Source organism: Neofelis nebulosa, chromosome 8, assembly GCF_028018385.1.
Source record: "Neofelis nebulosa isolate mNeoNeb1 chromosome 8, mNeoNeb1.pri, whole genome shotgun sequence".
NCBI classification, from domain to species: domain Eukaryota; kingdom Metazoa; phylum Chordata; class Mammalia; order Carnivora; family Felidae; genus Neofelis; species Neofelis nebulosa.
Window position 1 is genome coordinate 63,771,917 of NC_080789.1, and position 27,540 is coordinate 63,799,456.

The 27,540-nt window shown below is 57.9% G+C and overlaps 1 protein-coding gene and 1 long non-coding RNA gene across 3 annotated transcripts; one reads left to right on the forward strand and one right to left on the reverse strand.

The window, feature by feature from the left end:
• Positions 1-4,565: 4,565 nt before the first annotated feature.
• On the forward strand, positions 4,566-26,937 carry KRT80 (keratin 80). Of its 2 annotated transcripts, none has more exons than XM_058742700.1 (9): positions 4,566-5,118; positions 11,197-11,405; positions 15,751-15,811; positions 16,073-16,168; positions 22,759-22,923; positions 23,362-23,487; positions 24,125-24,345; positions 24,814-24,869; positions 24,971-25,122. In XM_058742700.1, exons 1-9 carry the CDS (start codon positions 4,684-4,686, stop codon positions 25,003-25,005), a joined length of 1,404 nt encoding a protein of 467 aa, XP_058598683.1. In that variant the 5' UTR covers positions 4,566-4,683; the 3' UTR covers positions 25,006-25,122. The 2 variants fall into 2 exon arrangements, with proteins under 2 accessions (XP_058598683.1, XP_058598682.1); XM_058742699.1 differs by having other exon boundaries at positions 4,572-5,118; positions 25,006-26,937.
• LOC131519567 (uncharacterized) lies at positions 14,262-17,806 on the reverse strand. Its single transcript, XR_009265696.1, has 4 exons — positions 16,902-17,806; positions 16,055-16,693; positions 15,128-15,311; positions 14,262-14,413 (listed from the first exon to the last, which is right to left on the reverse strand). It is a non-coding gene; the product is annotated as an uncharacterized LOC131519567 (long non-coding RNA).
• Positions 26,938-27,540: the final 603 nt, after the last annotated feature.

The window sequence follows — 27,540 nt, forward strand, 5'->3', positions numbered from 1 at the left end:
GAGACAAAAACAATTTTTCTTTATTTTTTTTAACGTGTATTTATTTATTTTTGAGAGAGAGAAAGAGAGACAGAGCATGAGTGGGGGAGGGGCAGAGAGCGAGGGAGACACAGAATCCGAAGCAAGGCTCCAGGCTCTGAGCTGTCAGCACCGAGCCCGATGCAGGGCTCGAACCCACGCACCGTGAGATCATGACCTGAGCTGGACGCTTAACCGCCTGAGCCACCCAGGTGCCCCCCAAATTTTTTTTAATTAAAAAAACAGCAAACTATATGCTAACTAATTTGGATGTAAATTTTAGAAAAATAAAAATAAAAAAAAAAAAAACCCCGGCAATCATGCAGGTGGATTGTACGATCGGAGTTTACAGCCACTGAAGCCCAGAGAGGCCGAACATTTGGCCCCGGAACCACACAGCTGGCGCGTGGTAGAGGCCAGACTAGAAACCAGCGTTGCCGTCCCCGGGTCCAGAGCTCTGCCACCACCATGCGGCCCTGCTGGCATATCCCGAACCACCTCACAGCCTGCGGGAGTCTCACAGCCTCCTGACCCGTCTCCGATGCCTACTTGGCAGGGCAGCAGGGTCCGGTGGCATCACACACGATGATGGAAGTGTTCCAAGCCTGTGCTCTCCAACACGGACTCATGACATCACTCAGCAGGTTCAGGGAAATAGGGCCAGAGCGGTGGGGTGGAAACCAGCAGGGGCTGTGGAGAGAAGGAAGGTATGGAGGTGATGAGATGCGGAGAAGAAGGAGAGTAGGAGCAAAGGATCCCAAGGAATCTTCCAGACTTTATCCCATAACACACGGGGAGCCACTGAAACACTATGCAAAGTAATGAAACTCCTTGAATGCAGCTTCCCTGGGCCCCCGAGGCGGTCACTGCTCCTCTGAACTCCTCGGCGTCATTGATACCTGCCCCCTCTGGAGATGTATCCCTGTATCCCAGACGCCCTCAGACAGCTCAGTGCCTCTCCCGGGTCCCCATGGCCTGCTTGGCATGTGGAGGAGGCTTACATGGTCTCCCCATTCCTGAGACTTGGCCACTGGGCAGAACCTCCCTCCTGCGGCCTCAGAGCAGGCCTGCTCAAAGGGACAGCCCAGAGGAATTAGGTGGGAGTTTCTCACCTTATCGGGCCAGAGGGTCCTGACCCAGTGAGCCTAGATGTGGATGTGCATTTAGGAGAGAGGAAGAGAGATAGCAGGAACCTGAACAGGATCATCTGGGAAGTCTTCCTAGAGGGGTCGCCGGGCCTCCCATCATGCCCTGGAGTGAGACTAAGATTCTTCCCCACATGGAGAGTCCCTGCCTGTCTCCCCAAGAGCCACATCCCGCCCCAGAGCCCCAGCCGGGCTGAGATAAGTTCACTGGAACATTCATCCAGGAACTATGCGTTGCTGTTCTGAGTGATCCCAGGCCCGCCTGCTCGACAGGCCAAGCCTCAGGCCAAGTGCGGAGCAGAGCACATGGAGGAGACACTGAAACTGTGACACATGGATGCCATTCCCACAAGGCCACCTAGGCAGGCTGCGGGGGCTCCGAGAGGGGAAGGAGCCCTGGGCCCGGGGCCCTGAGTGGGCAGGACACTCTGAGTGCAATGGGTAGACAGGGAGGCAAGAGAGAAGAGGTGGATGAGAAAGAAGGAGACAGATCAGAGGTTGGGAGGGAGTGACATAGAGAAACAGAAGGAAAGGAAGAAGCGGAGAAAATGAGAAACTCCCCTTTGCTTCTTGGGGGACCGATTTCAGGGGCCTTTCGGACATTCAGACAGTCCCGCCCACACCTTCCCCACCCCCTCCCCCGAAGCCCCACCTCTGGCCAGAACGTGCCCCCCGCTTCTCTGCCTCCGGGGGGGGGGGGGGGGGAATCAGGATTGTATCCTGTCACCAGTTACAGGACATCGGGGCGAAGGAGGGAGACACGGGTGGAGGGAGGGGCACTGAGATCTCCGTCCCTGGACCATGTAAGGACCAACCAGGACCGGCCTCCAGAACCCCAGAGGCACAGTGTCCTGATGCTGTCTCCAGCTGGGGGTCACCCACGCTTGCGCCCCACCTGAAACCCGAAGCGAGTTTGTTGTCAGTACCTCCAGGAGGGGTTTGGAGACTGCCCAGGTACCCGAACATCCCCAGAGAGAATGAAAATTCCGCCCACCTTCCATCCTCCCTCTCCCAACCCCTGCCAGGCATCCTGATTCCTGGGAGGCCTGAGCTCCTAGGTGGTTTGGCTCTGAATGGAGGCCGGGAGAGGGTCACATCGGGTCCTCTGTAAGGGTGGAGAAGCAGGGGACTGTGTAGTTGACCCCAAGGATGCCATCCTGGAGGTAGAGGATGATGTGGGTGGAGCTTGGAGCTGGAAGTGGGAGGGGCAGGGGAGGAGGAGGGGCTGGGTGTTTGGAGGAGTTTTGTTTGTTTGGAGCTTTTTCCGCTGCTCTTCCAGTTTGGCAGCCAGAGCTGTGACGGCCAATGGCCACCGGGACCCACACCCACCTCCGGCCAGGGCCCCAGGCCAACATGCCCTCCATGCCTCCAAGAGGCCCAGCCGCCCCCAAGGAAAGCCATGCAACGCTCAGGCCCCAGAGACGGGCCGGCCAGGCCAGCCTGGAAGCCGGGGACTAGGCCATTAACTGTGCCTTGTTAAAGCTCTGAGGCTGACAGAGGTCAGCACAAGTCAGCAAGAAACAGCAGACTTAAGTCAGGCAGAGGCATTTTTGAGAATTGGAGCACCCAGCTCAAAGAAAATTAGGAGGCACAGTAAGAAGGCCCTTCCTCTCATTATCACACTGCCCTTTCTGGGGGTCACCAGGCCCAGAGGCCAAGAGAAGAGGGAGGGCTCATAACTCCAACTGTCTGGGCCCAAATCATCCCTGCCAAGTTGTGTGACCTTAGACAGGCGCTGAACCCCTCTGAGCCTCAGTTTCGTCCTCTGTAAATTGGGGCTGATGAGAACGAACTCCTCTACCTCAAATGTCACGAGGATTCAGAGAGCTAATCCGCGTGAAGCATTCAGGACATACCTGGCGTGTTGGCTGTCATTTTGGCAGAGCCCCCATGCCACTGCCTGCGTCCCCCGTCCCCACAGAGCACACAGGGGTGGCCAGCGTGGGGGAGGGCAGGCTGCTGAGGCGGACCACATGCCATACGGATACCAGGTCGGGGAGGCCGGGGTGGGCCATGCGGTGGGTGCCGAGTGGGGAATGGACAGCACGTGTCAGAAGTGGGGACACAGACACCATCACAGTGACCCGGTCACCCAGAAGTACCTCGCCGGCCCACCCCCAACATCAGAGCTGGGAACTCGGCCTCGGGATAGTCGTGGCCTCGGGGCAGATTCCTGTGCCCTAGTGAGCCAGAAATGCCCACTCTGTGGGAAAGAGGTCTGGCCTGGGAGGCGGGAGGCCTGGACGGGGCCGTGTCATCCGGGCACTGGCTCTCATCTCCAGCCCGTCTCTTCCTTCAGTCCCGGAGGGGCCGAGAGCTCTCCTACCCCTGACCCCCTGAGCCTCTCCTAGACACTCTCTCTGCTGGGGTCCCACGGCCCCAGAGTGGTACGCCAGGCCCAGGGAGGGCACACAGGGCCAGCCAGCCAGGGCAAGAGTGCCCAGGACCATCAGGCCAGGCAGGAAGGAAAGGCAGGCCCCAGAGAGCCAGCAACCCAGGAAGGGAAAGAGCAGGGGCTCTGGAACTGCAGCAGGGTGGCACGGAGGGGGCAGTCTGGGCTGACTGAACTTTCTGCCGCCCCACCAGAGGTTCTCTGGGAACCATGGGGCATCTTTTCTATAGATACTTCATTCTGAAGATGAAACAGGGGAAGGAGAAGGGAGGACGGAGGAAAGGAGAGGAGAGAAAGGGCGGGACGCAGGGCCACATTCCCACAGCCCTTGAGGAAGAGCTGCATGTGACCCCTGCCATCTCCTCCATTAGACCCCTGGGTCTTAGCCACCATTTACTGAGGGCTTCGTGCCCTGCCCTCCGCTGAGTTCCGTGCATACACCAACTCCCGTGGCGGTGGTATTTTCATCCTCGACACAGAAGTCAAATGACCTGCCTGAGATCACAGGGGCGGCGGGCAGCCAAGCTGAGTCTGGAGCCCAGGCCTCACTTGGCCTTGGCCATCCGTTTCCTCCCCAGCCCCTGAAGAGTAAGTTGTCCCAGTAGGTGCTCAATAAATGATAGATCAAAGGAGGGAAGGAGGGAGAGAGGGAGGATGACAGGAAGAGACGATAAGCTGGGTAGACTCTCAGGCAGCTAGAAAACAAATAAGAAGGTGCTGTTTCCCAGTGTCAGGATGGCACGCTGCCCAGAACGGCTGCCCTACACTCAGGGAGCACAGGGCCCGCGCTTGCCTCATCTTTTCCAGAAGTATGTGAGCTCAGATACGTCAGCCTTCAGGTATGCAGTGAGGTCTGTGGTGAGAGGTGCGCTCTCTCTCTCTCCTCGCTCTCCTTCCTCCTCAAATCTGCCCTTCCCCTGCAGCCACCCCCATCCCACCCAGCCCGCCAGCCAGCCCAGCCAGCCCCAGCTCCATGGAGGGGGGGTGGGTGGCTGTGAACAGCACCCTCAGGCAGGCAGGTCTCAGGCCCTGGAACGAGCTGGGTGCGTGGTGCCGGGGGAGGGGCGGAAGCATCGCATCATCTAACAGGTTGGTCGGGCTGGGAGGCGTCCCGCCCTCCCGGAGCTAATGAGCACTGTAGGACAGGTGTTTGCTCCTCAGTCCCCAGCCTGCCCTGCCTGCGACCAGAGCCAGCTGCCCGCCACCCCTCAAAGGCTCACTCACACCCCCGTGCCCTCCCGAGTCCCGGGCCCGGGGGCCGCGATGGCCTGCCGCTCCTGCGTCGTTGGCTTCAGCAGCCTTAGCAGCTGTGAGGTGACCCCTGCGGGCGGCCCCCGGCCTGGGACCTCGGGATGGGGCAACTGTGGAACCCCCGGGCCAGACTTCAGCTCCCGCAGCCTCACGGGCTGTGGGCCGGCCGGCACCATCCCCAAGGTAACCGTGAACTCCAACCTGCTGGTGCCCCTGGACCTCAAAGTGGACCCAGCCATCCAGCAGCAGAAGAACCAAGAGAAGGAGGAGATGAAGGTCCTCAATGATAAATTTGCCTCCCTGATTGGCAAGGTGAGCAGATGTGGGGGGGGGGGTTCCCAAAAACTAAGGACCTTCAGACCTCGGCAGGTGGCTGAGCTCTGTATTTCTGGAGCATCCTGCCCCACCCCTGACCCCAGCCAATGAGGAGCCGGCAGGCTAGGTCTGAGCACAGAGATGGTGAGGGAAGTCCCTGAGCTATCCTAGCACTGGGGAAAAAGAGGCCCCAGGATGGCTCTAAGGGATGTCTGGATAATGATGTGCTTCATGGCCTGGGGTCACTGATACCAGGGAGGAGCTCTAAGTGCGGCCAGAAGGATACCCTCTCATAGGAACAGCAGATGGAGGCATGCTTGGCCGTCCTACACCAAGGCAGGCGGACAGAGGAGATAAGTCCCCAAGTCCATGCTTCACACCAGGCCTTGGCCCTGCTCAGCTCCTGGAGACGTGCCAGCAGGGCCAAAGGGGCATGTGCAGCCTCCAGAAGGAAGCTTCAGGGTAGGGATGCCGAGGTACCATGTCAGGAGATAAGAATGCAGAGATTGGGTATTGCGAGTCAGAAGCAGACAGGCAGCCAAGCCTCCCCAGCACCCACGTGAGAGAGGGAGTGAGTCCCCAGCACCCAGACTTCCTAGACCCCACTGCCATGGCTGGTGCGCTGGTCCGGGGGCACTCCTGTCCATCTCTGCCCCAGGGCAAGGGCTTCAAGAGCTCTGAGAAAGTCCCGTCCACCTCCCAAGCCCACTCCTCATTCACCTCCTCCAGGAGACCTCTCCCGATCAGCCCTCCCTGGGCTCTGCACCCCCTGCCCTGCCCAGAAACGATGATCACAAAAGTAACAGCTGCATTCACCGCTTACTACAGGCCAGCCGCTGTGCTGGAGGCTTTACAGATATATCTCTACTTCCCTCGACAACCTTATGAACGCAGTCATAATTTTAAGCCCATTTTACAGATGAGGAAAACTCAACGTCTCCCTCCTGCTCAGTAAACCAGAGCCCCATCCTTCTGCCCCTGCCTCCATCTTTCTCTGCACTTGGCCTCCTTGCTTCGGTGCTCCTCTGCACATGGCCAGTGTCCCCCATCAGGTGGGCGTTCGCGGAGAGGGGCAGAGGGAAGAAAGTAACGGGCATGGAACGCCTGCTTGTGCCCAACTCTCTGCGGGACCTTTGCAAATATGTGTCCTTTAGCCCACACAGCCACACTCCCCCGACGGCTATGTCCCCTGCTGTAAAGATGAGGAGACAGCCGCCCAGAGGTTAAGCCCCTTGACCAAGGTCACATGACCACCTAGTGTACAGTCTGGACTCGGGTTTGTTTCCTGCCGCCCCCGCCCCTCCCCCCACAGCTCATGTGCCCAGACCAGCATTCCCGTGCCCACAGCCGGGGTGGCCGCGGTGGGGGGGGATGAGGAGGGAAACGACAGCTGGAGAAGGACAACCATCCACTGAGGTGGCACATTCCCTCCCCCCGGCCCCCGCCTGGCCGGTTGTGCAGAGTCCCGTGCTGCTGGGCCGTGTGCCCTAGGAAAACAGCCTGCCACCCTGGGGAGGCAGGTCCCTGCACAGCCACCTCCTCTCGAAACCCGCTCTAATCCCTTAAAAGGAATGCTTCACGAGCTATGTAATTTGGCTCAGATGGGTGGCTTTTCTCTCTGAACGCCAGGGCTGATATCACCTTATGCCTCTGCCATGGGGACAGGAAAGGTACATAGGCACAGGGAAGGGGCCCAAAGTGTTGGGGTCCTGTGCCCGGGGCCAGGGCGACGCCCTCTAAGGTCTTCAGCAGAACTGGAGCCTCCCAACCCGAGAGCCTTGGCCTTGAGATGGATGTTCTTCAGGGTAGGACGCAAAGAGCCATGGGTGTTAGCCTCTTGGGGACCCTGATCATTGGGGCCAAAAAGCCCCAGCCGGTCCACCAGCTCCCCAGAGAAGGTCTGTGAGCTCAGTCTGTTAGCTCGTGTCCCTTCCCATCTCCTTGCAAAGGCCTCCGGGGCCCAAGGGAAAGCCCCATTTCTGGATTTGAGTCCTGGTGCCACCTCTGACCAGCTGTTCAGTCTCGGGCAAATTATTTAACCTCTCTGTTTCTCAGTACACATCTGTGTGGTCGTCTTATCAGGATCAAATGGGATAATTTTTGAAGAGCATTTATAAAGCACTTACCATGTGCCAGGTGGGTTCTGTGTGTTAAATTTAAAAATCACATAAATGGGCCCAGCCCAGGGAGCTCTTGAACCCAGGTGGTACCTTCTAGGCAGGAGCCTGAGGGAGGAAGTGGGGAGAGCTTCGTGGGTAGCAGCACAGCATAGGGCTAGAAGGAAACGTATGGGCCCAGCGGCGAGATGCCATAACCAATGCAGGGGTGGGGGCTCTAGGCAAGGAGCAGGAACGGGCAGAGACCCTCCAGCTTTACATCCCCTCTGGGCCCTCTGAGGCACCAAGAGAAATCAGAGAGCACCAAGGAAAAGAAGGAGGAAGAGGATGGGGGGGGTGACCCCCAGGAGTCGGCCGGGGGTCCCTGGAGCAGTGTTATTTCTTCCATTTGCAGGCTCTGTTTCCTTGAGCAAGCTACTCGCCCTCTCTGAGCTTCAGATTCCCCTGCCTGCTCTGCTCCTGCTCTCAAAGTGGCCCTGAGGGGCGCCTGGGTGGCGCAGTCGGTTAAGCGTCCGACTTCAGCCAGGTCACGATCTCGCGGTCCGTGAGTTCGAGCCCCGCGTCAGGCTCTGGGCTGATGGCTCGGAGCCTGGAGCCTGTTTCCGATTCTGTGTCTCCCTCTCTCTCTGCCCCTCCCCCGTTCATGCTCTGTCTCTCTCTGTCCCAAAAAATAAATAAAAAATGTTGAAAAAAAAAAAAAATTTAAAAGTGGCCCTGAGCTGTGCCCAGCAGGACGGGGACAGATACAGCCCAGAGAGGAGGAGGGGGAATGAGCAGAGGCAGCAGGGGGGAGAGGAGGCTGAGGCAGGCAGGGAGAGGCATGCTGACCACCAGCAGAGGCAGCCAGCCAGGCACTCTCACACTCACATGCAGACAGCAGAGGGGATGGAGACAGGACAAGAGAAAGGGCAGCCAGTAGTACCCCTGAGGGAACCTAAGAGGGGTGGTGAAGTGCCTGGAGACAGAGCCATGGGCACAATGTCTTCCCTAGGCCTGTGGGGCCTCTGGAAGCCTCTGGAGCCATCAACCTGCCTGCACACAGAAGGGCACGAGCCAGTGTTGCCTGGAAGGCAGGGGATGTGACAGCCCCACCTCCCCACCACCACCACCCATGTGAGGAGAAGAACATGCCAGCCCCAGAGTCACCTCTGTAAGCTCACCTGCTGGGACCGTGAGCTGAGGATCCGAATCCTCCCTCCCCAGAGGCCCCTAGCCGGGAGCCCCAGCCTGGCCTGTTCAGGTTCCTCTACCAACAGGACGTGTCTCCCCACCCTGGCTGGGCCTACTGCTCAGCCAGGCAGTGGAGTTGGGTCACAATGAGTTCTGTGCTGCCGGGCTTCAGTGTCTTCATCTGTAAAATGGGATGCAGGTAGACCAGGGCTTTGCTCTCCGAGGCCTCTCCTAGAGCTGCCACCTGCAATCTAAGGGCGGGGGGTGGGGGTCATCCAGAATAGGGAGGAAGGGGAGTAAGAGGTGACTGTTCAGCAGCCTTGACAGGTTAGGGGCAATTAACTGGTTACCTGGCCCTCCCTAGGTCTTTGTGGCAGAAAGGGAGGAGCCTTTGGGCAGGGGAGATTCTGGATGGGGGATGAGTTTCCATCTCCTCCCACCGAGACAAAGAGAAACCACCCCCCTCCGGAGGCAGCAGGGAAAAGGACTGCTCCATTTGTCACAACCAAAAGTGGCCTCTGGCTGGCCTGCCTGGTCACATGTACAGCAAGCGTCTCCCAGCAGGCTCAGAGCGAAGCATAGGAAATGGAGGTTAGGCTAAGGGAAGGACTTCCTGGTGTACAGGGGTTTTTGCTGCTGATGGGTGGAGGAAGGAGCCTCACATCTCTGCTCTCACCTCACCCTCAGTGTAAACACAGGGCTCTGGCTTGTCAAAACAGACGGAAGGTGGAGTGAGCAAATAGCGCCCCCACCAGAGATCCCTTCCACACACACGAGTAGGACCGAAACCTTCTGCGCCTCCGTCCCTCCTGCACCTGTTTGGCTGTGACAACAGCAGACGGCAGGCTCAGGTTGGCTGTAGGCAGAACTTACCAGGACAAATGGGAGCTAAGAAAGGAAATGACGGCACGGCCTACCGGGCCCCATGGCCCAGTAGCCCAGCTGGTGTTATCTAACACAAATGTCACAGGGGACTTCTCAAGGGTATTACGGTCTCTCAGAAAACCCAAGAAGGTGGGCAGGGCAGAAAGAAAGAGGAGGACCCACCCAGCACCCAAATTCAAAAGAAACAGGGAGTCCACGAAGGTCCAGAGTGGGCGGGGGCATCAGACGGGACCGTCTGGGAAGCTTGACCACCAAGTCGCCACGTGATCCTGGACAAGTCGCTTGACCACCGTGGGCCCTCACCTCCTTCTTTATAGGTGGCGAGCACAAACCAGCTGATCAAAAGTCTCCTGGCTATGATTCTGGCTCTTTCAGCTATGATTCTGAGAGCTGGTGCCAGCAGTGGTCAGGGGAGCGGCCAGCTACCTGCTTGCGGTCAGAGGGAACGTCACCGGGCTGGTTATCTATCACAGCATCCCCGTGACAACAGCCTGCCTGTCCAGGAGCCAGGCCCCTGCCGTCTCTCCCCGCTGCCCCTGTCGTGGGCACCAAGTTGTAGGGATCCCACGAAGGGACCAGGCGGCTCCCAGTCTGACGGGGAGGGTGGTAGGTCTGGACAAGTAAGGAACAGATGACCTGAGAACCCCGTAAGGAAAGGAAGGGGGGCGTCTTTTGAGCTGTGAGGCTTCCTGCAGGAGGGGTGCCGGGAGCACATACAGGAGGGGCAGGGATGGTGGAAGAGGAGGGGCAGAGAAAAGCTGGAGCCCCGAGAGGACAGGCAGCCTGGGGGAAAGCCGGGGGCCCCCTCAGGCTGCGCTGGGCTGGACTGGGTGGAAGGAAGGACAGGATTCAAGAGGGATCCCGACAGCGCACGGTGGCTGGGGTGGGAGCCGCGGGAAGCCCTGCACCAGTGTACGAAGGAAGCGGGATGGAGGCGGTTTGAGAGAGGCCGCTGTGCCCAGAGCCTGCCCAGTTGTCACCCTCTTGGCAAAACTGGCCCCAACTAGAGGCAGAAACCATTCTGGGAAAGGCAGGGGGATCCCAGGGCCCGCAGCGACTCCAGCAGCAGACAGGGGCCGCATGTTGTAGGGGGTAAAAGATCCTAAACCCCAACCGCCTGGATTCCACACCTGGCTCTGCCACTTGCCAATTTTGTGACCTTGGACAAGTTACTTAACCTCTCTGTGAAGTGTGGCGGAAGATAACTGTACCCAGCTCGTCAGGTTGCTAATGAAGCAAAGATGCCAAGCACATAGAACAAGGTTCCAGCACACAGTAGGGGCCGCGGAAACATTAGCTAGTAGGACTGTTCCAAAGCGCCTCCCCGGATTCCTCTCCCAAATAGCCCCGAGAGGCGGCAGGGCAGGCCATCGCATCCCCAACTTCTAGCTGGGGAAACTGAGGCTTGGAGAGGCTACAAGTCCAGAGTTGTCGAGAGGATTAGCATTTCAGTACTAACCAGGCCCTCCCCTGCTGAGTTTCCAAGGCAAGATGAGACTAGGCTTGTCAGGTGGGGGGTGGGAGGGGACGACGGGCCTCTGACACCCTACGTTCCCTGGGTCTCCCACCCAAGCCCCAGGCGGGCGTGGAGGGCCTCTCACCTCATTGGCACATTCAGCCCCTTCCCTCTTCTCTCTGACCCCGCTCCTCCCCTAGGAAATCTTTGCTAATTGGCCCCGCCTCTCTCTGATGCTTCACCTTATCTCTCCATCTTCTGTTGGAACCATCAGTAAGTGGAGATGTGATCTGAATGTGCCGAGTGGGGCCCGGGGTGGCGAGCACAGAGCAGATGAGCCACCACTGTGCAGGGAGGCCCCCATGCGGGCAGGCGAGCTGGCCCTGGGTGCCCGCGCACAGCCTGTCTGCACCCGACCCTCACACCACTGCTCCCCTGTTCTTCCAGGTGCAGGCCCTGGAGAGGCGCAACCAGCTGCTGGAGACCCGCTGGCACTTCCTGCAGGGCCAGGACTCCGCCACCTTCGACCTCGGGCACCTCTATGAGGAGTACCAGGGCCGGCTGCAAGACGAAGTGCGCAAAGTGAGCCAGGAGCGGGCCCAGCTGGAGGCCAACCTGCTGCAGGTGCTGGAGAAAGTCGAGGAGTTTCGAATCAGGTAGGGCGCACCTTACAGGGGCCAGGGGGCAGAGACTGATGGGGTGGGGGGGTGGGGGGCAACCTGCACTCAGACGCAAGGGCCAGGGCACCAAGCCACGAAAAGAGAAGACTTCCTTGAAGAACATTCCCTTCTTAAGACTGACTTACTGAGGACGTACTATATGGCAGCCAGCATTCTAAATATTGGGAGGATATGACAGTGAACCCACAGCAACCTTTCCAAACGGTGGCCATGCAACAGAGTCAGTCTTGCACTGGCTGACAGCTAAGCACCGGGGCACCATCGCAGCCCCTGTCCCCTATCCCCTCCTCTTCTGCCCGTAAACACGCTCGCTCTTACCCACACATCCCACTGGCAATGGGAAGTGGTCACCAGCTAGAGCGACAGATGGGCTCCTGCCTTGGATACGGTTTGGAAATTCGATCTCGGTGGGGGCTGGAAAGGGAAGCAGGTGCAGGCAGGAGGCAGACATGGCGGGGTTTGGTGGAATAAAGAAACAATCCCCTGTAGGTGACACGTGCCTGACCTCAGTGGTCACCTTGCGATCTCAAGAGACGAGGGAGCCCCAGCCCCAGCCCGCGAGACGCTTATGGACCGAAAGGGGCTCCCTCTTTGCCTCCATCCCCTCACTAGGTCCGCGACTGCGGGCAAGTTGCTTAACATCCACACCTCATTTCCCCCTGTGTGGAGGGGTGATGGTGATGCTGAACCAGCCTGAGCCTGGTGTAAGAAGGCAGAGGGCTCATCATGGTGCCCGGCAGCCAGACATGCCAAGTCTTCTGTCCCCTAGAAGGCTGAAGTGGCCGTCACACGGTAGTGACCTTGACACAGGTTTGCTGAACCGAACTGGGCAGTCTGGAAAGGCAGACCAGGCGGTTGGGTAACTCAGAGGGGAGGTGACATCTTTGACCAGATAGTGGGCAGGGATTCCAGGACGAGGGAGGCTGAGACAGAGCAGAGAGGTGCCCCTTCCTGTGGTCCGGTCTCCTCTGGAGGAGGGGGTGTGGGGCGGGAGGCTCCTGAACCCCTCCCCTCACCTCCTCCAGCACTTGGCCCAGCCCCAAAGCCTTGCCAACCCAAGGCGAGGCCTGCAGTCTTGGGAGAAGCCAGCCAGGTGGGGCTGGAGCATAGAGCACCCTATCGGGAGTCCAGGGGTCTGGACTGTGGCTCAGCTCTCCCACCACCTCTCTGTGTGACCTCCCGTGCTCAGGCCATATTCAGGGGAGATGCTCACATGGGAAGCTCTCCCCATTCTAGAGGCCTCAATTTCCTCATCTATCAATCTAGATAGAACTTCTGGCCAACGGGCATGATCTGCAGCCCTGGCCAGGGCTCATCCTCATGGTTGAGCCCCTTTGTGCCTAGGGGCCACCTATCCCCAGCCCTGCCCTACCAGTTCCTATGGAAACCCATAGAAACCCTCACTGCCCATTCTGGGCTGCCTGGCTTCAATGTCTGACCATGATGAGGAGAACAGGGTCGGCATACCAGAACCCAAGACTCTATTCACTGATATCTAGCCAGTCTTCGGCCCCCAGAGAATCAGAGAATGGCCGGATGGGGGCCTTGGATCTTCCCTTCATGGGGAAGGAAACACAGCCCCAGAGAGGGCAGGGAGTTGTCCTCAGTCACACAGCCATGCATGCTAAGTCCCATGTCTAACCCAGCCAGCCGCAGTACAAGGCCTGCTCCTGTGAGTCCAGCCAGATCACATCCATGGAGGCGCTTTGTAAGTGGAAGTTCTGTACAAACACTACTTGTTGTTTTAATCTGGCTCAGCCTCCTCGTTTGGCCTGCTGCCTGCCTTCCATCTGCTACCTGAGCTTGCTGTTTGGGCTCAGGGCCTCTCTTCCCCTCTCTGGGTAGGGAACCCACCAGGGTTGAGGAAGATGAGTTTGGAGGGCTTCTCCGGATCTGCAGGCCAGAGCCAGGGAAGCTCCAGCCTGGCTGTGCAGAGCCCGGGGGCCCCCAGGAGCCGGGAGATGCCAGGCCAAGCCCTAACAAGGAGGGGTGTGCCCTGCCTCTATAAGGCCGATGAGATCAGCTTCACTTCTGGAAATAAACAAGTTGGGGGGGGGGGGGGGGCGGGCGGGTGCCGGGGTGGGTGTGACAAGCTGAAAAGGGCTGAGAAGGGGTTTGGGAATTGGTGGCTGGCAGACTGGCAGGGGATTGGGAGTGCGGCGGGGGAGATGGCATTTACCCAAGTCTCCATGAGGATGGAGACTTCCAAAAGCTTTCATGTAGCCAGGACCCCAAGGATCAGCTAGCTAACTCTTCTATTTATTAAGGATGAAGCAGGGGCCGGGCAAAGCCTCTTGGGAAACCACTTGCCCAAGGCCACACAGCAAGTGACTCAGGGGTACCATGTACAATTGTGCAAGAGGTTCACTGCACAAAAGCATCTGGTTGAGGAGATGAACTAGGGCTGAAATCCAATGGAGTTGGTGAAGAGGGAGGAGGGAAGCCTATACAAAAGGATGGAAAGGGGAGTGAGGAGTAAGGAGGAGGTTTGACACCTCAGAGAACCCCCACTGGACAGCTCTCCCCACGGTCCTGCCCCCAGGCAGGCAGAACTCTGCTATCCAGATGGGAGGAGAGAGGGAGAGACTCTTGAGCACTGGGCTTATGTGGAGAGGGCCAGTCAATGAGGGGCTTCTCAGCTTGGGACTTCCTCAGCGGTCACCAAATTTCCAGTGGGAAGTCTGGGAAGGAAGTGCAGAGAACCACCCACACTCCCTCTGCAAAGAGGCCTCCCAGAAATGCTAGAGGCCAAGGCAGAAGGGTTGGAGGACGGGGCCTGGCGTTAGATAGAGCAGAGCTCTGGTAATAATAATAGCTTCAGCCGGTACCATGCACTTTGCAAACACTCCATGTATTAACTTACATAACCCTCGTGACATCACTGTTATCATGACCGAGGCGCACGCAAGTAGCTTCTTCGAGCTCACGTGGCTAGGGAGCGAGGAGCCAGGATCTGAGCCCCAGTAGTGTGGCTCTGGAGCCTGCTTGCACAGGAAAGAGTGTAAGTAAACTTCCCGGGCTTCCCGGGCTCTGCTGGGCCCCAGACTGCAGACCAGTCTCCCTGGCCCACCCTCCTCCCCACCCCCACGACCTGCATCCTAAGAACCCCCCTGCCCTGCAGACAGACTCTCGGAAGCCAGGGCAGTGGCTGAGGAGCCGGCGTGTGCTCAGCACACGGAGTTTCAGAGACCCCGTGCCCAGCGGGCTCTTGTTGGCTTGGGTCCACTCCCCTGGGTTTCTCAGGGAGGCTGGTGGAAAAGAGGGAGCCGTTCCAGCCAGCTGCTGTGGGCAATGGGTGACACTGCCTCCGTGAGGTCAGGGACCTGGGAAGGCGGGCGGCTGTAATTAGAGCCGCCAGTGATTCAGGCATTCCCTGGGGAGGAGGGATGAAAACAGGAAGCACAGAATCCCCACATCCACCCATCACCCTCAGCCCCAGGGGCCAAGATTAGAGGCAGGGGTTAAGATCAGTGACCCAGAGATCCCGTCTCCCATCCAGCAACGTTCTTATTCCAAACACAAGGTGGGCCTGAGTAAGGAGGAGACAAATCTAAGAAGAGAGAGAACCCACCTGCGTTGAGTTCTGACTCTGCAATATCTGTCATGCATCAGGGGTGGGCTTGGTCCAACCCCCACACGTGCACACACATGCAACTGCACCCCTGATAGACAGGCGAGCCAAGGAAGGAGGGCTTCACCTGCCCAAGAGCACACTGTGGGTCCCTCTGGCTGCAATGTCCACACTCTCCCCTCCAGAGGGACCATGATGGAATGGTGTCCTACCAGCGAGCAAAGCAGACGAGGTGGAGGGAGAGGGTGAGCGGTGAGCGGGCATCTTGGAGCAGACTTGACCGAAAGCACAGCTTGCTGGAAATGGAGATTCTTGGGGGGAGGAGATAGGGAAAAGAGGAGAGAACAAAGGATGAAAGGGTGCTGTGCAATCCAGAGAGGCTTCCTGAAGGAGGCGGATATGAGGAAGAGCTGGGAATGGGGACAGATGCCCCCCGGGAGAGGAGTGGCTGATCATCTGGAAAGAGCGCGAGAATGGGGAGCAGATGTGCCTGCCTCCCCGGAGCCCGCACCACGTGTCATGGGCCTAGAAGGGATGTATCACAGAAGATGAGGGGCTACATCCACCTGAGGCAAGGGCCGCTTTTTTTTCCAATTGGCACAAGGCACCGAATGGGACAGCAGAGGCCCTGAGCCCCACTGAGGAGAGTTCATCGTCCCCCGAGTTCCCGCCACATGCGGCTGAACGGCCTCTCTCTCTCTCTCTTTCTCTCTGCCGCTGCCTCGCCCCCCCCCCCCAACCTCATCCCAGGTATGAGGACGAGATCTCCAAGCGCACAGACATGGAGTTCACCTTCGTCCAGCTGAAGAAGGTAGCCTACGCTGCATGTCCCAGGGGCTCCTTCCCCGTGGACCCTCCGCCCTTGTCCCCTGAGGATCCCCCAGCAAAGCCCTCAGAGGCTTGAGTCCGGGGACCATAGACAGACACCGATATCTGTCCTCACCCTGCTGCTTCCCCCCCGGCACTGAGCCAGGGCCCCCCTGGAATCCACCCCCAGCTCCCAGGATGGGCACCCCTCTCCCGCCCTGGGACGCCGCCCTCCCGCATCACTCACCACTGCTCCCACCCTCAGGACCTGGATGCGGAGTGTCTCCGGCGGACCGAACTGGAGACCAAATTAAAAGGCTTGCAGAGCTTCGTGGAGCTGATGAGAAACATCTACGAGCAGGTGAGGAAAGGGGGCCGGTGTCCCACCAAGCCAAGAGCTCGGGGGAGGGAAGGGCGGCCAGCAACAATTTCCTCAACCCCTTCCTGCACTGTGGTTAATAATCCCACGTGTCCCCACATCACTCATTTCGTGGAGCACAGGCAGGTTCCCAAGAGGCCTCTCTCTCAAGGAGAACCTGTTCCTTGGAGTGTGCTGGTGTGCAGAGGGCGTGTGGGGGACCGGTGCATCCAGGCGAGGGTTGGGAAGTGGCCTTAGGGGCAGAGAACCAGGGGGCCTTGACCAGCTGTCTTTATGGAACTGATCTCTTCCCATCACTGCAGCCTAAATGGCGGGCACCCCCAGGCCCAGGTCTGAGAGGCACGCACTTCCCCCTCCCCTGTTTTGGGCTGAGGCAGAGAAGACCTATAGTCAGGTTCTTTGGTTCCCAGACAACGCTAGCTTCTGCCGGAACAAAAATGACCCAGGAAATGCAGACCGGGGAGCCTCCAGATCCCTTCTGATTTGTCCCGAAGTCCTCAGCTGAGCCTGGGGAGAAAACGGCCCTGCAAGGCCGAGGGCACAGCCAGTGCGGTCAGCAGATGGGCCCTGCTGCTGGCCGGGGACGCCGGCCCGGTCCGCGCCACTCTGCCTCCAGGGCGTCCTCTGGGACAGATGTTCTCCTCCCCACCTGCCCAGCCCATGAGCCCGGCCCATGACCAGGAATACACCTGGGCATTGCCAGAGGCACACCCACCTTCTTGGTCCGTGCTCCATTTGGATTTAGCAGTTCTTGGACCCCAAATCCTGACTCTTCATTTCCACCCCCCCAATCTTGTGCCTTTGGGCAAATTATTTCTCCTCCCTCTGTCTCAGTTTTTTCATCTGTAAAATGGGCTGAGTCATAACACGGGGCCCATAAGGTTGTGCTGATTATTCAATGCAGTCATCCAGGTAACAAATGGCGATGGCAAGCCTGCCGGGCCCCTAGCACCGATATCACAGCAGTGGGCACGATGGGCAAAGTCCACGCTCTCAGGGGCTACCTGAGAGCTAAGAAGGGACAGGTAATGCGCCAGTGAAAGAACATGTGAGCAAGATCGTTTGGGAGGGTGAAAAGTGCCAGGCTGCAGAAAGCCAGATGTGGTAGTCCTGGAGAGGGAGGGGAAGGTCAAGGATGGGAAGGGAGGGGTGGGGTCTCAGCGGAGGTGTGAGTGAGTGAAGGCCCCCGCTGGGGAGGTCCGGCCCAGGGGAGAGCTCAGTGGGTTTCGTGCAGAAGATCTGTGTAAAGCACCGAAGGCACGAGGGGTCTGGTGAGGAAGGGGAGAGGGAGAAGTGGCTGTGGCTAGGACGGAGCGGGCAGGGGTTGGCTTACACAGGGAGTTTGGAGCTCATTCTAAGAGCACCGGGCAGCTGCCGGGGGGCACTGGGAGGGGTGGTACAGAGAGGGGAGGGGTCTGGCCTGTGCCGTCACGAGACCACCGTGCACGTGGGGGTGCTCAGTGCGCACGGCAATTGTTAGCGCGAGGTGCCTAGTCGGCGTCGGGTTATAACGTCTGCGTGTCCACGGACTGCCGCAGGCTAAGAAGGCAACACTGACCCTGCGCTCCAAACTCTCCCCACGCCCGTGGGCCTCTAAGCTGGCACTCACAAAAATAGAACGCGAGCCACGTATGTGATTGTTTTTCCAGTAGCCACGTTTAAAAAAAAAAGAAGCGGAAAAATTTAATTTTAATAATACGATTCATTCGGCCCCGTATATCCACAATGTGATTATTCAGCATGTAATCGATACAAAAAAGTAAGAGGCTGTTTTACATTCTCTTTCTCATGCAACAGCTCATCTCCGTTCTGACTAGCCACATTTCAAGGGCGGGCTATCACACGTGGCTAGTGGCTACCCCAAGGGGCCAGGCAGGTCTAAGCAAAGGGAGGTGCCAGCCACAGCTGGCTCAGGGGCCAGAGAAGCACAGTGGGACGTGAGTAACCCCAGGAGGACCGGACACTCTAGTTTTGACTTTGAGCAGACACCAGATCAGCAAAGCACGGCTACAGGGGCGCCTGAGTGGTTCAGTCGGTTAAGGGTCCGACTTCGGCCCAGGTCATGATCTCACGGTTCATGGGTTCAAGCCCTGCATCGGGCTCTGTGCTGACAGCCCAGAGACTGGAGCTTGCTTCCGATTCTGTGTCTCCCTCTCTCTCTGCCCCTCTCCTGCTCATGCTGTCTCTCTCTGTCTCTCAAAAATAAATAAATGCAAAAAAAAAAAAAAAAAAAGCGTGGCTATGTAGCCCACCTCTGCATTTCAGAAAATAGGACTTCCCTCTCCCAACACACACACACACACACACACACACACACAGAGGCCAGGAAGCCTCAAAAGCGGATGACCAGGGGCTTCTCTGGGCCTCATCTATACACTGCAGCTGCCTGGGCAGCCCTCTGCCCCTCACCTCCCAGGGAGATTAGCCGAGGGATCTACTGACAACCCCCTGCAGGCAGGCGCCCCTCCTAAAATGCCGACAAAGAGAACCTGATGGGTCTAAGTTGATTTGGTGCCTGCTTGCCCGCCTTCATAGTGCCGGGGAGGCTGCTCCAGGAATATAGGCTGCTTTGCCTCCGGACATTTCACCCTGGTTTCATCACCTATCACAACAACAGTATGGTTAGCTACTGTTTATTGAGTACCTACTATATCCCAGGCACTGTGCTAAGTGTTTTCCAGGTGTAATCTCATTCACTCCTCATAGCAACCCTATAAAGGTAGGCATGATGATTAAGAGAGCACAAACTTCAGAGCAGCTTGGATTTGAATCCTGGCTCAGTAATTATGTGAGCTCCAGCACGTTCTTTTATCTCTCTCTAGACCCCAATTTCCCTATCTATAAAATGGGAAAATAATAGAGCCTAGCTTACTGGCCTGTTGTGAGGATCTATTTTGTTACTATACACTAAAGCAGGGGCGCCTGGATGTCTCAGTCGGTTAAGCGCCGACTTCAGCTCAGGTCGTGATCTCGCGGTTCGTGAGTTCGAGCCCCGCATCATGCTCTGTGCTGACAGCTCCGAGCCTGGAGCCTGCTTCGGATTCTGGGTCTCCCTCTCTCTCTGCCCCTCCCCTGCTCACACTCTCTCTCTTTCTCTCTCTCTCTATCAAAAATAAATGAACATTTAAAACTCGCATATATATGTGTGTATATATATATATACACACATATATATGCTAAAGCAGTCAGAACAGTATCTCGTATATGGTAAATATTAAATGTTAGCTGGTTTCGGTTCTACAATTACACCCATTTTACAGATGAGAACATGGAGGCTCAGAGAGGTTTTAAAAAACCTGGCCAGGATCGCACAGCTAGCAAGAGGTGGCAGCGTTCAGAGCCCAGTGCCATTAAGTACTCTATTTTACTGAGCGGCAGTCAATTACCCCCGCAGAGTCACCGCCTCCCCTGACGCAGGAACCACAAGAGGGTGGTCACGCACGTGGCAGTCTCCTCTGGCTCTGGCTCCGAAGAGAAGCTCTAAACTGCACACTGGCTCAATTGTTGCCAACTTGGAGGTGCACATGCTCTGTAGGGCCCATCCCGTGGAGGCTGCCTGCACACAGCCGGCATTGTTATGTCCTCTGCAGCCCAGCAGGGCCCAGCGTGTCGGAACAGGTCTACAGATGTTCTGCACCCTCCGTTTCCTACTTCTGTTTACCGAGCTCACGCTTACTCTGCCTCTTTCCAGAAAGGGACTGAGTCTGCGCCATCGGCTCTGTTTTGCCGATCCCTTCTCCCTCCCTCCCGACAGTGCGTTCTGACAGTGCCCTGGCCTTTTCCTGGCCCGTGACAAGGGCCAGCTCATGCCTGGGCTAGAGGGCTTTACGTGAAACTTCCTATGCCCACTGACACCCCCCCCCCCCCAGCGTGTTGACCAAGGAAGCCCCAAAGCTGCACTCCCGAAACCATCCACAGCCAAGCCCTGGCTGGGATACTGGTTCCAGGTGGGAAATGTCAGCCTCCATTGGTGACCTGGGAACAGCAGAGGTGGGACATGGGTCTGTAGGAACCATCAAGCTTATTCTGACAAAGGGTTGGGGCTTCCCCCTGCTTTTGCCCAGAGATCTTTGTTAAGTGCATTTGAAGAGCAATGAAAATCCTTCATCAGGAGACTTCAAGGGGCAGCTGGCCACCAGGCTCAGGGTCCTGCCAGCTCCGGGATGGGGACAGGTTGCCCCCAGCGGGCCTTCTGTACACCCACCACTGCCTTAAGCTTCCTTCTGCACGTTCCTTGTCCCCTGGGAGGCTGGCGGGTGAGGCTAGGCAGCCAGCAGACAGGGCAGGGGGGGTGCCTTCCTCCTCTGGCCTCCAACCTCTCTGTGCATAAAGACAGACCGAGGCTCAGGAGGGGGCCCGAAGTCAGCAACGAAGGTCAGAATATGGTCATGAGACAAAAACTGAACGTGGATCCAAGCAGGCCTCACCAACTGCCAGTTTTCAGGAAATGCAGGGGGCACGGGAGCAGGTTTAACACCAGCACATGGCACAATCAGTAAAATCCAGACTGGGGCTCGCTACAAGGCAAGCAACCCAGTGTTTGCAGTAAGAATAGCAAGGAGACTGGGTGACTCAGTCGGCCAAGTGTCCGACTCTAGGTTTCAGCTCATGATCTCATGGTTCGTGAGTTTGGGCCCCATGCCGGGTTCCATGCTGACAGTGCGGAGCCTGCTCGGGATTCTCTCTTTCTCTGCCCCTCCCCCACTTGCTCTCTCTGTCTCTCTCTCTCAAGAAAAGTAAATAAATAAACTTAAAAATTTTTAGTTAAATAAGAAAAATAGCAAAAGAGAGAGAGACAGAGAGGAAGAGAGAAAGTTGGAAGGGTATCTATAGAATAAGAGAGACTTAGAGACATATGGCCCAATTGCACTAGAGGGACCTTCTTTGGATCCTGATTCAAACAAGCAAGCAAGACAGAGAGAGGGAATATATATATCTCAGAAAAATGGGAACAGGGACCAAAATTTGCTGACTGAGGCAAAGGTCAAGGGTGAACTGTGAATGCCAGTAGGAGTAATTGTGCCGTCTGTGCCCCACGCCCTCCCTCCCCCCAAGTGAGCCCCACCCCTGCCTCCCAGGGGGCCCGCCCCCCTCCCTGCCACCTGACTCACTCTGTCTGTACAATGCTGGCCATGGACCCTCGCTCCTCCTTCCCGCACCAGTCCTGCCCAGGCCTGGGTTGTTCCGCACCTCCAGGGGAGGTGGCCCAGGGCCTGAAAGGTGACACCTTGCAGCCCCTTATGAAGACCCCTGTCCCCACCTGCCTCTCTCTACGTACCCCTGAGCATTCAGGCCGGAAGCTGTCAGGTTGCAGCCTGGGGCTAGAAAGATAGACCGGCTTCCGCCCCTGTCCCTTCCCCTCTAGGGGAGCTTAGCAAGAGCAGCAAGGGCTCTTGGAAGGCAGTCTGCACGCATGGTTGTCTCCATAACCTCTCTGTGCCTCATTCTCTTTCCTGTCTGTGATCTGGGTCCTGCCAGCCTGGCGAGGATGAAATGTGAGGTCTGGAAAGCACTTAGCACATAGCCTGGCCCGTAATAAGCCCCCTGAGAGCTGCTACCACTTCCAGGGGTCTCTGAAGATGTGGGCTGGCATTTCCTTTTTTTTTTTCTTCCCTGACAAAGTGAGGGAGCAAGGGCAGAGGGAGAGAGAGAATCCCAAGCAGGCTCCACGTTCAGCGTGGAGCCTGACGGTGGGGCTCAGTCCCACGAACCGTGAGATCATGACCTGACCTGAGCCAAAATCAAGAGTCCGACGCTCAACCAACCGCACCGGGCTGGCATTTTCGAAGCAGAGGAAAGGACAGAGAGGAAGAAGAAAGAAGGACCCTAAAAGATGGGGAGAAAATGAAAATATCGAGGCTAAATTGTGTTGTTGTGGGCAAGCTCCTCAGCCAGATTGGGGGGGGGGGGCGGGGGGCAGGTTGTGGCAAGTCTCTGGGGTGACTCTGAAGTCACCTCGGCCTCTGCCCCTGGCAGGGGAGCAAGGAGGACAGTTTGGTCAGCCTCCAGCCCCATTCCCGCCTCTCATCATTCACAGGCTCCCATTCCAATACTTATTCAACAAACAGTGTTCACTTCCAGATGTGGGGGGTGGGGTACAGAGAGGGCAGTGGCTCCCCAGGCCCTTGGGGAGCTCCCATCCAGAGGGGGAGGCCAGGCTGCATTACCACTGAGCCATGACAGACTAGAGGGGCCACAGCCCCCCCACCAGGCATCCCGGGCCTTTGTCCCATCAGCCAGGAGCAAAGTGTCCCACCCTGGGAGAGGTGGGGACACCAAAGAGAAATAGGCTTTCAGGATGAGCCTCTGGAGCCAGGAGTCCCTCACTGCCCTGTCCCCTCTACCCAGAGAGGGAGGCAACACTGGGTGAGTAGGGGCAGCGAGCTGCTTCCCAAGAGTCGGAGCTGGGGGCAAGTGGCCGAGAGGTGCCCATCACTGGGTCATCCCTCCGGGAGGCACAGAGTGTCACTCTCCACTCGCCCTGGGGACTCAGGGACCACAGGGGTCTATGGCTGGCTGCGGGTGTGGTCCACCTCCACCAGCCCTGAGGCCCCGCATCTGTGCCCGGCCAGGAGCTGAAGGACCTGACAGCCCAAGTGAAGGACGTGTCAGTGACCGTGGGCATGGACAGCCGCTGCCACATTGACCTGAGCGGCATCGTGGAGGAGGTGAAGGTCCAGTATGATGCCATCGCGGCCCGCAGCCTGGAGGAAGCCGAGGCGTACTCCCGGAGACAGGTGCGGGGCTGACTGAGCCGGGCGGGGAGGGGCTGAAGTCACCGGCAGCTCTGTGCGCTGACAGTCTGTGAGAGGGACGTGGGGAGCACAGGGACGGCGTGGGGAGCACAGGGGCGGCACAGCCGGTTCACGGGCAAGTGTGGACAATGTGAGAACCCAGCACTCCAGCACTGCCGGCCGAGAGCTGATGCGCTGGGGGACAGGTCACAGTCGATGCCCTCCAGAAGCCACCCAGTAACATCAGGCCAGGGGTGGGTCCAGCCAGAGTCAGGCGTGGAGGGGGTAGGAAGGCAAGGCTGGCCTAGGAGTGGTGGCTGCAGAGGAAGTGGAGCTGGGGAGGGGGGCGCTGGTAAGAGAGAAAGGGAGCAGCAAGGGGCAAGGGCACAGGGAGGGATGCAGTGAGCTGCCCCTCACTGCCACCTCCTCCGCGCCCTCCAGCTGGAGGAACGAGCCGCCTGCTCAGCTGAGTTTGGGAACAGCCTCCAGAGCAGCCGCGGCGAGATCGCTGACCTCAACGTGCGCATCCAGAAGCTTCGATCCCAGATCCTCTCCACCAAGAGCCATGTGAGTATCTTGAGGCCCCTCCTGGGGGTGAGGCAGGGAGGAGTGCAGGGGCACACACTCTCTCACCCTCACGCACGGACACACGCAGACACATGCTCACATGCTGAGGGCATGCAAAGCACTGGGCAGGTCACTTAGCAGCTCTGTGCCTCAGTTTCCTCACCTGTCCTAAGATGGCTGTGAGGATCACGTGAGCATTGCATGTAAAGGTGCTCTGTAAACTGGCCAGCGCCATGGGTACGGTGCAGAGCACCAGCACAAATCCCCAGAACCCACCTCCTCCCTCCCAGGCCTCTGGCCAATGATACCGAGAAGAGAGCGGACGCCCGAGCCCAGCGTCCAGCCAGGACAAGCCTTAGAGCAAGTGCTGCCCTCTCAGGACAGCTGAGACCGGCTCCCGGGGTGGGGGGTGGGGGCTGCAGAACTTCCCTCTCTCGTGGCCTCCGGAAAGGGTCTCCTTAGGTCTAACTGGACTCCCTCTTGCCTCAGGGCAACCCGGCACCACACCCAAGAATAAACCGCCGCAAAGCCCTCCCTGCTGTGCATACCTCCCCCTTGGACAGAGGTGGGCTCCCGGCCCACTCTCTCCTTCCGCCCAGTGCTCGCTAACCCCTTCCCTCTCTCGTCCTGGCTGCAGTGCCTGAAACTGGAGGAGAACATCAAAGCGGCCGAGGAGCAGGGGGAGCTGGCCTTCCAGGATGCCAAAGCCAAACTGGCCGAGCTGGAGGCCGCCTTGCACCAGGCCAAGAAGGACATGGCCCGGCAGCTGCGGGAGTACCAGGAGCTCATGAACACCAAGCTGGCCCTGGACATCGAGATCGCCACCTACCGCAAGCTGGTGGAGGGCGAAGAGTGCAGGTGAGGGCTGGGGCTGGCGGGGTGGGGCTGCAGGACAGACTGGACACGGGTCCCACGCAAAGCCAGCCTCCCCTTCCAGCAGGATACGTGAGCTGGGAAGACCTGGGGTCGTGTCCTGGCTCAGCCACTTACAAACTGGGACCTTGGCCCATTCGTTAAATCCTGTTTCCTTATCTGGAAAAGGAACTGACCGTAACACAGCCTACGGTGGGGAGGATTGATACGAGTCTGCATGCAAATGTCTGTCGTAATTAAGTGCTCAGTAAATGTTAGATACTTAGGCAGGGGAGAGGAAACAGAGGCCCAGAGAGGACAAACTGGCTAGCCAGGGTCACACAGCAGGCCAGCCCAGGACTGTGAATAACAGCCCAAGAACTGCCCTCCACCTGCCACTCCCCAGGGCCCCAGGCCCAGGGGGGCTTAAGCCACAGGCCCCCTTCACATCCTACCATTTCCCTCCTCCCCCAGGATGGACTTGCCTTCTACTGCCGTGGTCAGCGTTGTGCAGTCCAGATCCAGAACCGGTGAGTCCACTTGCCCTAGGAACCCCTGGTGGGGAAGGGGACACGGTGGGGGGGAGTCACGACCTTGAAGGCATCATTTTAAGTGGCTCCCAAACCTCCAGCCCCTTCCCTGCCCCACCCCTTATGTTCCCTGTAGCTGCCTCCAAGTCTGGCCTTTCAAGAGCCCCCTCCCGGATAAAGAAGAACAGAAAAGGCCCTGTGATCCAAATCACCGAAATGTCTGAGAAGTTCCTCTCGCAGGAGTCAGAGGCCTCAGAGTAAGGCAGCTGGACCCCAGGAGCCCAAGTCACCCCCCTGCAGCAGGAGGGACTTAAGCTAGACTCAAGAAAGCAGCTTGGAGCCTCTAGGTTGGGAGCGGAGGCAAACCTGACTCTGAATGAGATGGAGAAGGGTTCACAGCAGGGCCTGCTTTTTTGTGGGCTGCCTGGGGTGGCACAGGACTGTCGCCAGCTCTTGGGAATCACTCCACTCCATCTCGGTATTCCAGTCCCACCCTTCCAACCTCCTGGCCGGAGGTTTTCCCAACTAGGTAAACTGGTATCAGGGGTCAGTTTTATCACCACGTCCTTGCTCTCCTGAGGCTCCTCCCCAAACAGAGGGCTCTGACCGAGGAATCTTTGGCCCTTTCGCCCAACCCTTGCCCTAAACTCGCATCTCAAGCCTTGCCTTGCCTCTGCCCCAAGACTGAGGTGGGTGCCCTCACTCACCCAGCCCCAGCCAGCCATGAATCAGGGGCTGGTGAGGACTGTTTGGGCACCCTCCCCACATCTGGCGTTCCTGGGTGCTGAGCACCCCCGGGCCCCCCAGAGACCTGACAGTATTAGGGAGTGAAAGGAGGAAGTTCCCCAGGTGTGTGGGCCCTGAGCCCGGGGGTCAGCCCAGACACCTGTGCCTCTTCCCTCCTCCTGTGGGTCCAGTCAGAACTGGACAGGCTGCCCAGCCAGCTCCCGGCTCCTTCTCCAGAAGCTATTCTTGCCATGATAAACCCCCCGCGAGAGGGAAGTCCGATGGCAGCCTGGGACCAAGCAGGAGAATGTGGCCCTCCCCTCTCCTCCCTGCCATCCTGCGGTTCACCACTCTGCCCAGGCTCCAAGCTCTCTGCACCCCCATCTCCCGCCTAAGTGTTTCCAAGCCTGGAACTTGGCCCTGGTGTGCCAGGCCCTGGAGACCCCTAGGCCCACCCCTATCATGAAACCCTGGGCCATTTCCCATGAATCCCACCTCTCGGGGTCTCTGTTCTCTCCATCAGGCCGATCAGATTGACCCTTCCCTCCTTTGTATCACTGAGGGGCCCAGGAACACCCCCGCACCTGTGGGGTGAGAGCCCCCTCCTCCCACCACGCCCACTCCCCTGCCTACAGTGGGGCCATGAAGAAGGCACAGTCCAGGCAGGTCTGGGAGCTTCTGAGCCCTTCAGATTGGGCGGGGGAGCCCCAGTGACAACCAAAAGGAATTCCGCGTCCAAAGAGAAGATCAGGGCTGGGAAGAGCGTTCTCTTTCCTCATCTTGGTTCTCACCTCTGGGGCTCACAGGGGGATCCTGGCAGCTCCAGCCCCCCGGGTCCACAAGCCACCCTCTGTCCTTCCCTCCCTTCTCCCTACCTGCCCTTGCCTCTCTCCACTGCTAGCCTCAGTCTTCCTTTCCTTCATCTCAATTTCCAGGACATGGTCCCCCAAGGCCCCTGCGAGGCCTCAAGGTCCTCCAGCCTGTGGGGGGCGCTGGAGGGCCACTGACTCTCAGGCTGGAGGAAACTCAGACATAGACTCATCCCTGAAGTCCCCAAAGGGTGCTGATTGCTGCTCTTTCTCTGCCTATTTATTGGTTTCCAAGGGAGCAAGTCTTCAGTGGGGATGCAAGGTATATAAAGTATATATATTATTTTTCATAACTTATGTGGCTTTTAACTTATTGCTTCCCTTCCTGTTTCTGCATAGTCAGTGCTATATTTACTATCTGGATAAACAACACATATCCCAGCCACCCCAGCTGGCTGGCAGACTATCTCGGGGCAGTGCCCCCTTCTCCCTCCAGGGGATGAATAAAATGCTGAGATTTGTCCGTGGAAAAAGCTGTGTGTCTGTTTTGATCTGTCTTCTCAGGATTGGCCAGTCACTCACTGATCACATAGGTTGACCACAGGACTTTGGGGATCCTCCAATTATGGGGAAAGGGGTCCAGGGACTTATACCTTCAGACCAATGCAAACTTGGACACAAAAAGTTCTCCTGCCCCACCACCCTATAATGAGACTTGCCCAGTGTCAACCTACGTTCCCGACACCTGCTGAGGTATGTAGGCACCACGTGGCCGCCTCAGCAAGCACAGACAATGGGGGATTCCCCCCAAGCTCTTCACCGCGACCGTGGGGGTTGGGCACAGCCCAGAATATATTCTGATGGGTACAAGCCTAATCCTGTCAATTCAAATTTTAGATCAACAAACAAGGATTCAAGGACCTTCTCCAAGCCCAGCCCTGCATTAAGGCACCCACAATTGTTCCCCACCCCTCCGTCTCAGGAAGCTCGCAGTCAAGTCGAAAGATAAGCTATCTACCTAAGATAGCCAGCCCGAACTTCCTAACCAAGTGACAAGTCCAGGGAACCAAAAAATCAGCACAGGCTTCTTGGAGGAAGAGGGGCTTTAAGTGAGCAAGAAGGAGCTAGCTAGACAG